Here is a 12,815-nt window from a genome sequence, read left to right on the forward strand (position 1 = left end):
ACTCATGGGATTGAAAAGGAGACATCCAAGAGGTAGTCCAAAAGTCTTAATAAAATACTCTGCTAAAGTACATGTCCTGCATTTAAACTCTTATTTAAAGGACCAGTGTGTAAGGTTTAGTGGCATTTAACGTGTGTTGCTGATTGCAACCTCACCCCTTTTGTGTGGAGAAGAAACTATGGAAGTGAAATGTGCCAAAAAACATGAAAAGCCCTGACCTAGAGCCAGTGTTTGTTTTATTGGACAAACTAAACACTGGCTCTTAGTTTAGTTTGTAATGATGAAGATGATTCTTAATTTCAGGTGATTATATCCTCATGATTATCTGCCATAAATAGAGCTCCTAACACTTTCTAACATATGAGCATCAAAAGTCTTAATAAAGTATTTGGTTTTACAGGAAATATGTTTGCATGAATGTAGAAAGAGCACTGACAGGTGCATATTATGACTATTTAATAGCTGAATTTACATACATACAATACTTCTGAAATATTTTTGTCTTTGTTTTCATAAAAACAATTAATATTAATAAGAATATCAGCAGATAGTGTTATCAAATGATTTAACTATCAAGCATAAATCTGAGATCTCAGTTCTTTCTGTAACCACAAATCCTTCGTAAAGCAGCAAGTATTTTCTGTTGCATCAGGGCGGCGTTACACTTTACCTGCTTATAAAAGTATAAAAGTAACAGTACTCTAAATCATTAATTTCCTCTACAATCGGATGGCTGAACGTTTTGTAGTTTTTCTTTTCAGTATTGTCAATGTTGGTGTAAGTTTTATCTGCTTGTTTTCTTCATATTATCTTTTTTTTTAATTATGTTTAGCAAATTTATTTATCAGATTATTTATTGACTCTTCTACACTTAGCGCCCTTGTATTATTTACATGTTCGTTTTGTGTAACCTGTGAGAAACTGCTCTGAACGAATCGTCCCAGTGGGATTAATAAAATTGTTTTGAATTGGTTGAATTCATAAATGTATTAACTTTATCAGTTAATACATTTATGGCTAATAAATGTGACATAGTGCAGTAAAATGTTTCACAAATAAAAACATGACGACACAAAGAAGAGTTTAGCAAACACAGCATCATTTTTTGGTATATAGTTTTTAATTGCAGTGTCTTACAGCCATTCAGACCAAAAATACAGTACTAACAAGAGTGTAGGTAACAGTCACATTTAGGTCCCAGATACAAATCCATAGCTGCAATGATTATATTTGAACGGCATTGAAACAAAATACAGTGAATAGAAACTGAACACAGTGTGATACAGAACTTTAAATAGCTGTAATAATTATGTGTTAATCATAAAGTTAAAGTCCTTATAATAAAATCAGTTTCATTCAATAGGTGAACGTGGAGGAAAACATTATTTACAAAACATTTATAAATGAGTTTGAGGATGGCGACAAATGAAGTCTCGCAGATGGCTGATAAATATGAAGTGTTAGTTTTAACAAGCACAGAACAAAAAAGAAAACTGCACGATGTAACGTTGAATCTGCCCTTACACCGGAAACCACTCACATCAGGTCAACCAAGACAACTTACGTATACAGCTTAATTACTCCTACACCCTGCAGGGTTTTGATTGTATTCTTTAATCATGGAGGGCATTGAAGCAAACATTCACATTGTCATACATGGCTCTTAGCTGAACACTTCTTTAGTGTTGCATTAAGTGTGCTTCGCTCTTTCTGGGTGACACATACGTGGTGAAAATGAGGATTGTAACAGGTCAGAATGGTGCAGCTTTAAACAATACAAGCTCCTTCGGCAGAGTTCCCGTACGTGTGAAATATTCTCATATGAGAGATCCTCTTCAGATGAGTTATTATCGCTAAATGCAACACAGAACGATCAGTTCTCCAGATGTACATAAATAGAATTATTTACAAAACTATACATTTCTGTACCCTCAACACGCTTTAGTGCCCCGAACAACACCCGTTTCAAATCAGTACAGATATTAACACTTAAACAAGCGTGAGCGATGCTTCAACTGCAAGAAAACATGAATATCTTATATATTTTTTTAAATACATGTCAGACTCTTCACACTTTGTTCACAAGATCACAGAACATTCAGGGTTTTTTTGTTCATCTTCTCCCAAAACTGTCACGACTGTGCAATTGAGCATCAATGCTTTTTTTCTTCTTTTTTTAAAATGGTGCTTTTAAGTCAGTATTAGAAGTAGAAAGAAAACAATATGTTGAACGTTTGCGGGGAAGACGGGGGCAAAGATTAAGATTAAGTCATTAAGATGTTCCTGCTACTTATATCAATTCCAGTTGTTTCAGTATTCTGGATGTTCTATGAACATTTAAGTAGATTTGTTTATTTTCATACAAAGGCTGAATTAACTCTCAGATTAATTTAAGTTCAGTAGCTTTCCTCTATGCTGTTAACGCTGAGAAAAGTCAAACAACTGCTAAAATCCAGATGACGTTGAGTTAAGTTAAACATGAAAACAACAAAGTGCAAACTTGGGCTTTATGAACAGCTAAAAAGATAAAAAATGATCTGAATGGCAGACAGTCAGCACCTGAGTGTCTGCCATTCGGACACTTACCAGCTTTTAGCACCTTTAAGGTCATTGGCTTACTAGTAGATAAAACCTTATTACAAAGAGGATGTTTTTTTTCTTTTAGTGCACATCATGAATTCACCGCCTCTTCTTCCACAGAGGCTAATAACCCTCATTAGGTATTAATTGTTTGGGCAAAGCACACTATTTCGAACGTTTCCACAAGGAGAACTGTTGTTTGATTTTTATTGCACACATTAATTAGGCCCAGAGACAGCACCTTTTCATCCGACGTCCTGCTGCCGACTACGCCCAGCGTCCGCTCGACACGAAACTTCTGCTGAAGGAGAAATTTGAGTCAGAACTCTCGTGTTTTCCCCAAGCGCCGAAGGGCACCACGATTATTGTGCTGTTGTCCTCGGAGCCATACTGAAGAGCCTGAAAGAGAAGAGATAATCATGCGTTAGACGTTTTTATAAACGTCTGCTTACTGGCTAGAGAAGCTCTACACCACTTGATGTAGACCAAAGAGTTTGTTCAGACAGATTGTGAGCCAGACAGATTTAGAACAACAGGTAGAGTATCAGAGTTTAGTCCATGAATCCAGCTGGATAGTCTCAGTTTCAGTGACGTATCAGGCTGACTGTGGAGGTTTTGACCCGTCTCATCGTCTGATTGGCGGTCGCAGCGTGAAGTGAGGTTGCATTTTTCCAAAAGTTGGATCCGGCTCAACTTCTCCGCTGCGTTGTTTTTTTGGGCGTACACCCCCGTGGTCAACACCGCTGCAGCCAAACGGCACTACCCTCACTCAAATTAATGAAAAAAACTGCATTTATGCCGCAGTGTCTGAATGTGCCATAAGATGCTGTAATTCTCCAGGACCGTCATAGATGTTTTTCTGTATTTATGATAGTTTAGGATTAGAAACATAGATGTTTTTCTGTATTTATGATAGTTTAGGATTAGAAAATAGATATTTTTTATATACATTTTCGATATAACAGTTAGAAGATAAAATACATTTTCTAACTGCCAATAAATCTCCACATAAAAACATAAATGCTTTATTCCGCCTGTCTTCCCTGTCTGTCTCTAAGTCTCAACTCTATTGATTTCTACTGAAGATGCAAATCTTTAAAAATAACTCAGGAATATATAGTTTCATAATTTAAAAAGTTTCAATCGTTTCCTAAAACAAGTCTGACACAAACTAGAATAAATGCTACATTTGTTGGGTGTTATTTTGAGCCTTACGTCAGTACACATTTGGTGTGCTGGTGAATATTTATGGCAGCAGGAAGGTATACAAAACACACAAACAAACATAAAACTACATTTCCCATGTTCATTTCAGCAAAGGAAACACATCACCCAATGGAGTCCAGAGGAATAAGCTACATCAGAAGTCAGAAGGTTCACTTCATTGTTGGTTTTGATCTTTTGTGTTTGCATATGAGCATATTTATATCAAAATATGAACATCTTACCTGGTCAGATATTCTCTGAGCTGCCTCCTTTGGGTCGTGACACTGGTTGATGACATTGCAGATCTCCTGACTATTCATGATGAAGTTAATCCCGTCTGTGGTCAGCGCCAGGAACGAGTCGTGGACGTGGTGCAGCTGAACAGAGAGAAAACAATATTTAGATACATTTTCTACCATTTTCAGCCATGCAGCACTCACTTATTACTTATTCATGAGAGATAAAAAATTCAAAGAGGTAGAAACTGCGTCGATGCGAAAGCAGAGAACAACAAATACCAAATCCTAAAATAATACCCGATCATACATACAGTGTCTTTATAGACATTTATAAAGGTGAGGCAATGCAAAAATATATCCAGATGTGCAATATACAGACTAATATTTGCACTGTACACACTCATAGGTGGAAGTTGCATACATAACACAAACAATCTGTGCTGCCATCATGCTGTTGTATATACACACATGATTAACATCAACCAAATCCCAGGCACTCCCATGTTGAGAAGCTGGATTCATCACTGATGATGCACTAATCATTTAGGCTGACATACGGTACAAACGAGCCTGAAACACCGAGCGGATAAACATGAAATACTCTTCACTTTCATAAAAACATACCGATATTCTCTTGGTCTCCGGCTCGGCGACAACGCCCGTGTTCTTCAGGTCAAAGTCTCCGATGCTGCGTGTCATGGCCAGCCTGCCGTTGACGTTTGGCTGTCCCAGACTATTCCAGGTGATAAAACCCCCACTTCTCTTTATCCTAGAGGCAGGTACGGAAGGAGAGAAGTGCAGAGTTTTAGTTCAGAGAGAAAGAGTGAACCTTTAAAATAGTAACAAATTATCTCTCGTTAATGCAGATACAACTCCGTCAGCACTGATAACGCAGTGCTTGAAGCTATGTGACTCATCAAAACATAGCAACAGAAGTCTGAAGTTACCCAACACAAATTTAACTCTTTCATTTCATTGTGTTTGGTGCAAGGGTCAGACCAAACTGTTGTTGGTTAAGGGCTCAATGCATAAAGCCTAAAATCACCTGAAGAGCTTCTATTAACTTATTATAACATTATGAAATAATTACAGTCAGTAGAAGTACATAACAACTGTCTTGAGGCTAAATACTTGTTTCCAACTAAATCATCCATCTAAGGATGACCTGATGGATGATTTAGTACCTGCTGTTACCCACAATGATGTTAATCTCACAGTTGATTTCAGTTACTCTTGTCTGGAAAAACAGAATATCAGAAGTGAAACTGTTTCTTAATAAGACCTCATACTTGTTATTCTGGATGTAATTTAGTCGATGAATTGGATGGTGCCCAGTTTCGGTGATACTTCAGGCTGTGTGGGGCCGTTTGACCAGTTTGAGTAGTTCTCAACTTCTCCACTGAATATTGAGTAGTCATTGTTTTTTTTGGCCTCCACTCCCATAAAGTAAATGTATTATCCTGTGTTCAGACTCAGAGATGATACAATATCGATAACAGTCAACAAACAAACTCATTGTGTACCTCTCTTTCTCGTCCTTCCTCTCAGGAGTGTGGTCGACAGTGAGTTTAAGGGCCTTGCCCTTGCGGCACAGCATGGCGCGGCTGTCGCCCACACTGCCCACCACCAGCTCAATGCCGTCCCTCAGCAGGGCCACAGTGGAGGTGGTTCCTGGATTTACCCCGGGTACTACAGAGACATGAGAGGAAACATCAGAGGCGGAAAGTGCCATAAAACTGTCACACACACACACACACACACACACAAAGAGTCACAGTGCAGCCACATGGTGTATCTCACACTCTCACATCCACACACTAAAACATGAACACATGGGTAGGAAGTCATAAAGTGGACTTACAACAAACTAGAGATTACACAGTTAACAATAGAGGAGGCAGTCACACATGCAGGTCGAACCGTTTCAGCACAGAGTTGAGGTCCAGAGCAAATTGTACAGCAGACTTAAATCAAAAGCTGAACCTAATGTTAACTGACACTTATCAGTGCCCATTATTGATGTTTAAATTCAAAGAGAATAAACTCATTTAAAGAAGAGGTGTTTTTTTTTGTTTTGCATGCGTTTATCTAGAATTATAAAATTTAAAAAGATCCATCACTTATCTGTCATAATTAAAGTCAAATTTAACTACTTAAAACTCGATGATGGCGATTTGTAACAATTCTTTTTAATGTAGGAAAACACTGAGATGTTATTTTAACACTGTACTCAGCAACATTCATCCAGACAACTTTTTCTGAGATAAATTAAATCTGGAGTGACTGGACTTTGGTTGAAGATCTGTGAAGACGTTTCACCTCTTATCGAAGAGGCTTCTTTAGTTCTGACAAACTAGTGGGGAGGTCTGAGTATTTAATCTGACCAGGCCATTATTTCCACTTGGTTCATTAGTGCTCCTTGTTGTTCTGTAGTCTGTAGTTACCCAAGGAAGGGTGTGAACGACAGTCGTTCAAGTCACCTGAGCTCACCCAAGGTATTGTTTTCACACCACGTGAACCAGGCGGAAACAGTGACCCGGTCAACGATCCAGCCTGGGTTAAATACTCAGGCAATCAAAACCGAAGAAGCCTCTCAGATGAGAGGGCGAACCGTCTTCAGGGATCTAGAACCAAGTCCAGTCGCTGCAGATTTAACCCTTCTCGTAGAAAGATGACCTTCTGTTTGGCAAATAGCGTTTGAGCAGCGGCTATTTAAATAACACAAACACTAAAAGCTTTAGTGCTCTGCTGACATTTGAAGGCCTACATTAGGAAACAAGGAAACCTTCAGACAGGATCAGACGCTGTGGCGAATTGCTACACGGTTGTGCAGCAGTAGCAGCTGTGAAACAATCAAGAAATAACTTTTTATTTCACCGATTAACCAGCTTTATTGAACCTGGCACTTGCTCACTCTCATTCACTGTCTATGTCACTCGGCCAATGCTCACTCTCTCTGCCTTTTTCTGTTTAAAAGCATCAGACGGAAACAAATTTAACCTTCTTCTTGTCTCTATTTTGCAGCGTAAATTGCAGCCAGACTCTGATTTAGAAGCTGGGTACATGAAGTAAACACAGCCAGAACACAACAGGTAGAGTATCAGGGTTCAGTCCATGAATCTACCTGGACAGCCTCAGGTTCAGAGACATTTCAGGCTGACTGGAGGTTTTGACCGGTCTAACCTGTCTAATTGGCTTCTGCAGCATCACGTCGGGTTGCGTTTTTCCAAAAGTTGAACCTGGCTGAACCTTTCCGCCACAGGTCGCATCGTTTTATGGTGGACACTCCTGCAGCCCGCATGGCCAAAGAGCACTACCCCCACTCGGATGAATGGAAAAACCTGTCTTTTCGCACAGCACTGGATTCTGTCTGAATGTGCCCTTATACTTTGTTCTCGCCAAGGAAATAAATAAGATAACGAACCGGAGATTTTACATATTTGTTGTTGTTTTTTCTGTGTACCTGATTTGCAGATTAAACATGCTGCATCTCACAGACTAGATCTGTCACTGACAACATACATCTCATACAACTTATCAAACTTGAAGCACTGTCTTACAAGAAGCTTTGCATACACTTGGTGAGAGAAGAAAAGAAAAGGAAGAGAGAGAGAGGAGTGAGAGAAAGATAGGGAACCTTCCAGTAGTCCAGGTTTTAGGACCCGCTGGACTCTCCTTCAATATCTAGCCTCTCGTCATCCACATTGGTGCCAAGGGCCTCCAGCTCTTAGCTGGGTCAGCAGCTGCCGTAGATAACATGCACACACACACACAGGCATATTGGGACATTTCACACAGCGTGGCCGATGTACGGCCACATAATAGATATTCTAGCTTTTATATTAAAACAGATAACCTTAAATCAGACATAATGCCCCTTGAGAAAAGCTAATTTGCTAACTAAGTTTCTGTACGACAAGGGCAAACATGTAAAGCACATGACTTACTGAGAGAAATGTTTTGCATTTATTTGTTTGAGGGATGCTCAAAATACGCCCTTTATTAATGTCAATGCTCGTGCTATACAAAATACTTTGCAGATTGAGAAAATATAAAAAGATGGGTGACAAATAAAAGGAAAAAACTACTTTAAGCACCACAGCATCGTCGTGTGTGTTGGCTTGTGTTTAACCGGGTTGAGATCTAGTGATTGCGAAGACTATAGCATATGATTCAGATCATTTTTTATACCCAATAAAACCATCCAGTGACTCTTTGTGGCCTGTATGTAAAGAGCCACATTCGTTATGTTTATACACGTATATATACTCTGGTCTTTTCCTTTAATTTGTCACCTTTCTCTATGCGTAAGATGTAAAAGTAGAAGCAGTGAATGACTAGCGTTTCCTCTACTTGTAGCTGGTTTATTGTTAAATTAACTTTGGCTTGAATGGCAGACCGCTAACCAAAAGTGCTTGGGTCATGCCAGTTTCAGGTTTTTTTAAAAAGAAAAGAAAAGTTTCATCTACGTACACGGAACATGAAGTAACCTACCGTTTGGAGAGAAATGCAAGTGCTTCATGAGAGCTTTGTCTACTTCGAGGAAGGCCTTCTTTAAAACTAATTCCAGATTAGACTCCTCTTTCACAAGGTCCCTGAAACAACGACCAAAACACTATCAGATGACATTTTCAGATATTCAAACTGTTAATAAGTAAATAAATTCCCTGTGACAATGGCTGGTAAAGATATGATTTCCTTACTTGATGAATTTCTCCATATATTTCTCACAAAAGTCGGCTGCTTCTGGCCCGCCATGCCCATCAAACACAGCAAAGTAGAGGATGTCGTCAGTCATTTGGGAGAGCTGGTAGCGGTCTTCATTTTCCTTGCGCTGACCGATGAGTGAGGCGCAGCCTACTTTCGATAAGCTGACTTTGGGAATGGGCTTGCCGTAGCGAATGCTGGAGGGCAGCAGGATGGGCTCGTCGATACGATTGTCCCAGATGCCGAACGAATCCCAGGTAGTGGGTCGGCCGCTGCTGTCTGGATCAAAGCGTGTGTTGCTGTACTGTCTTCCTGTAGGGCTGTAAATGTGTCTCCGGGAGATTGTGAACTGGAGGTGGCTGTCCTGCTGGGATGTTAGTGGGACCGGGGCCATGTGCAGAAGACCACTGCGACCCAAATGAGGACCACTGCACCTTGCCAGGCGCACGAGACAGGCTGCTGACATCACCCTGACAGCGCAAACACTGGAGAAGCACTGGTGCTCAGAGGTGGAGGGATTTGCTGTCTGAACACTGAAGAAAATTTAAACTAATCAGTTAGAGAGGACACAGAATTTGAATAAACACAACCAGCAGCAAGCAGTTCTTTGTTTCTTCAGGAGCCTTAACCCTGTGTTGTTGGCGACCGTTATAAAAATTAAGATTATACTGGGGTTCAGATGTTTTTCAATCATATAAATTGTGTATGTGTTTCTATTTCTTACATGTCTTGTAGGCACTTCCCTTTATTTGTGTTTTTGCTAAGGCTGGCAGGGAGAGATAAAGCCTTTTTATCTGTGACCGCTCCTGTGTGTTGCACTGTTAAACGCTCCTTCTTGTACAAGAATAATAAATTCAACTTAAACTTTAAAGCTTTGAATCCAGTCTTCCTTATTGAAGCGTCACTCTTAAAAAATTCCCATAACAGCGACACAGTGAGATATTAACTTTAAGAATGTGAACATACCAGCCACTTAAGAGTAAATCATTGTTTTGTGTCTGAAAACTAACACTCCTTCCCAACCTCAAAGGTCAAACTCCGGTCACAAATACTTCACAAAGATAGAAACATGTGATTATGCAGCAAACCCTTTACTCATTTACCGGAGGTGCTTGAAAACAGTGACCTAGTTATGACGCCAGTGGAGCGTCCAAGAAATGAATGCACATTACTAAATTAAAAAGTCTTGAGTAGAGCTGGAGAAGTTTATTGACAGTGTTCTTGAGTTATTGACAATTAATTAGTAACTGTCATTTGTCAAGCAAAATATGCCAAATATTTACCAGGCTCTGTCTCTCTGATATGAGATGTTTTAGCCAGGTGTGTGTACACACACACACACACGTGAGGAATTTGACCCAGATTCATTTCGCTCTCAATTGTACATACAGGTGTAGACATAAGTACAGTTAAAGACAAGGGACGTGACATAAAAACAAATGAAACATAAACATAAGAAATACCTATATACATATTTGAAAGGTGTCTAGATACCAACAAACTGATTATCTTTGGATTACTTTTGCAAAATTATTATTATTTGCATCATGGTCACTTTCACTATATTTATATTTATTTATTTATATACACAATATTTCTTACACTACGGTCACTTTACATTACAATACACTTTTTATATATCATGCCACTTTTATCCTCAGTACTTGTCTGTTTTGAAGGCTGATTGTTTTTCGTGTTTATTGTGTTTTTTCTTTTTTGCCTTTTCTACTTTTTTCTAATTCTGTAGTGTATGCTACACTTTCCTCTGCTGCTGTAACAAGTAAATTTCCCCGTGGTGGGATGAATAAAGTATATCTAATCTAATCTAATCTAATGATTTAAGACCAGTATTTGAACACACCTCCAACACTTAATTAAAGCACAACCAGCAGATCAATAAAATAACAGTCAGCCACAGCCCAGCAGGACTTGAGTTCACATCCTTTAAAAGGGTAAACTATATAAATCCATTCATCTCAACTTGTCCATGCTGCCAACACTGTGTGTGTATATATATATATATATTATAGATATATATATATATATATATATATATATATATTATAATAACATACATACACACACACCTGCACTATATTTAGATACCCTGCTCATGTGTACATGCTCTGCACTTCTGGTTAGTTTAGTTGTCTAATCTAATCTAAACAGGCTATACCAATGCATAACCTATCAATGCAACACCATTCATAAAATATAACTTGATACGTGTTACGTTACAGTTTAAAAGTAACGTTGGGACGTTACTTTACCGTGTAAAGTAACTGCAACGTTTAACTGTAACCATTACGACGTTACTTTACCGCGTAAAGTAACTGTAACGTCAGGACGTTAACGTTACACGAATGATGCAACACTAGCTCCCGGTGCTAACAATACATCGGCATCCCGACTATGTAGCCAAACAGAAGCACTAAACGGGGCGTGTCCCGGGTTTTAGTATAATATTTAAACACTCCTTTGCAAACACATCGTTACTGATGTAATAAAATATAAAACAGATGAAGGTCGGGAGATATTTGTTTCGGCGCCGTTGAGCTTAGCTGGATAAACAACGACAGCTAGGTGGTTAGCATTAGCTATAAATTGGCAGTTGGACCTTTCCTCGCGACCTTTCAGCTGTGTGTGTGTCAGATAAATATCATACCTTTGTTGTCTTGGATTTATTAGCACGGTTTAATCCTCGGCCGGTCTCCTGAAGAGGGTTAATGTCTGAATGAAAGCCGTCGCCGCCCTCCTCGTCTCATCGCAGTCTCTGTTTTGGATCCTCCAAAACTAAGTTGAGGCCTTGTGATGTGAGCCGCGCCAATCAGCGCGCAGGACGACGTCTACGCCCACTTTGACGCCCCTCCTCACAGATGATTGGTCGACTGAGCGAGTATTGACAGCTGTATATAACCAATCATCAATTAGTGGGTTGGCGATGAGCCAATCAGAGGAGCAGTTGATGTTGAAGGGCCCTCATGTGGAGTTAAACTTGTTTACCTCCTCACACACACACACCTACCATTTTGTTCTCAGTTATCCAGGAGGCCCAATCAACACATACTTCCTCTATGACTGCACACTGATGTGCATTTTTATTACATAAGTCACTGGAATTTAAGGCTCCAGGGCACATGGAGTATTATATAATTGTTTTTGGCACAGTGAAGGAGCAGGCATCCTGTCTGTCCAAAAGCCAAGTCTGTGTGAGCCTGCTGTATCAGTGTGGACATATTGCTCTGTGCCATGTCTTAATGAGTAGATTTGATATGAATTAACCATTCATTAACCAACAAAAGTGATTAAAAGTGTTACCTTTAGTACTTTAGTGCACATCTGTACACTTGTTTGTTGTTTGCCCTTTGTTTCTTGAATAGGCTGAAGGACACTTCTGTCTGTTTGTTGTGTTTGCCCTTTTTTTTATTTTACTTAAATAAAAAGATTTAGACTTAGAAGATTTAGAAAAGATTTTCTATAAAGTATATATTTTCTAGAACTCTGCAGTCAGGATAATAACATGCACAAGTAACATGTAACACCATTGCTGATAGAATAGAGAATGGAATAGAAAGCTTTTATTGTCATTGTACAACAGACATACTGTAGGCACAACGAAATTACAGGGGACTTCAACGAGGTGCTGGTCCTAATATAGGTAATAAAGCCAGTGGAGACGCCGGGGATTGAACCCGGGGCCTCGTGCAGCTTCACTGGCTGCCAGTTGCCTATAGAGTTCACTATAAAGTCCTACTTGTGGCATACAAGGCCCTACACAACCATGCTCCCACTTACCTCTCTGACCTCCTTGAGATCTACTCCCCTACCTGCTCACTGCGATCCTCCTCCTCCACTGCTACTAATATTTAAGGCTGCATGATATGCTAAAAAGAATGATATTGAGAGTATATTGACAGATATTACAGTTGTATAGATGGTTTATGATGAAAAAAACTATTAAAATCATCATACAGTGACATTTGTTGGGGGTGTGTAGCAAAAGAAAAGGGATTTGTAGGCCAGGACATCATAATGCTGTTTTGTCACACATTTTACCCCTGGATATTGCACATGGCCATATTA

At 39.4% G+C, this 12,815-nt stretch overlaps 1 protein-coding gene across 1 annotated transcript; it reads right to left on the minus strand.

Annotated features, from left to right (window-relative positions):
• Positions 1–1,099: 1,099 nt before the first annotated feature.
• ppm1kb (protein phosphatase, Mg2+/Mn2+ dependent 1Kb) lies at positions 1,100–11,555 on the minus strand. The gene is made up of 7 exons (XM_010746303.3): positions 11,398–11,555; positions 8,729–9,265; positions 8,520–8,620; positions 5,549–5,714; positions 4,650–4,794; positions 4,029–4,163; positions 1,100–2,979 (listed from the first exon to the last, which is right to left on the minus strand). Exons 2-7 carry the CDS (start codon positions 9,196–9,198, stop codon positions 2,848–2,850), a joined length of 1,149 nt encoding a protein of 382 aa, XP_010744605.1. The 5' UTR covers positions 9,199–9,265; positions 11,398–11,555; the 3' UTR covers positions 1,100–2,847.
• Between the last annotated feature and the right edge of the window lie 1,260 nt (positions 11,556–12,815).

Source organism: Larimichthys crocea, chromosome X (assembly GCF_000972845.2).
Source record: "Larimichthys crocea isolate SSNF chromosome X, L_crocea_2.0, whole genome shotgun sequence".
NCBI lineage: Eukaryota > Metazoa > Chordata > Actinopteri > Sciaenidae > Larimichthys > Larimichthys crocea.

Coding starts and splice junctions, on each gene's coding strand:
- ppm1kb (XM_010746303.3), bottom strand. CDS start 9,198: ATGTCAGCAGCCTGTCTCGTGCGCCTGGCAAGGTGCAGTGGTCCTCAT. Junction 4,164..4,649: donor CGGAGACCAAGAGAATATCG/GTATGTTTTTAT, acceptor CTCTCTGTTCAG/CTGCACCACGTCCACGACTC. Junction 2,980..4,028: donor CTCAGAGAATATCTGACCAG/GTAAGATGTTCA, acceptor CTTCTCTTTCAG/GCTCTTCAGTATGGCTCCGA.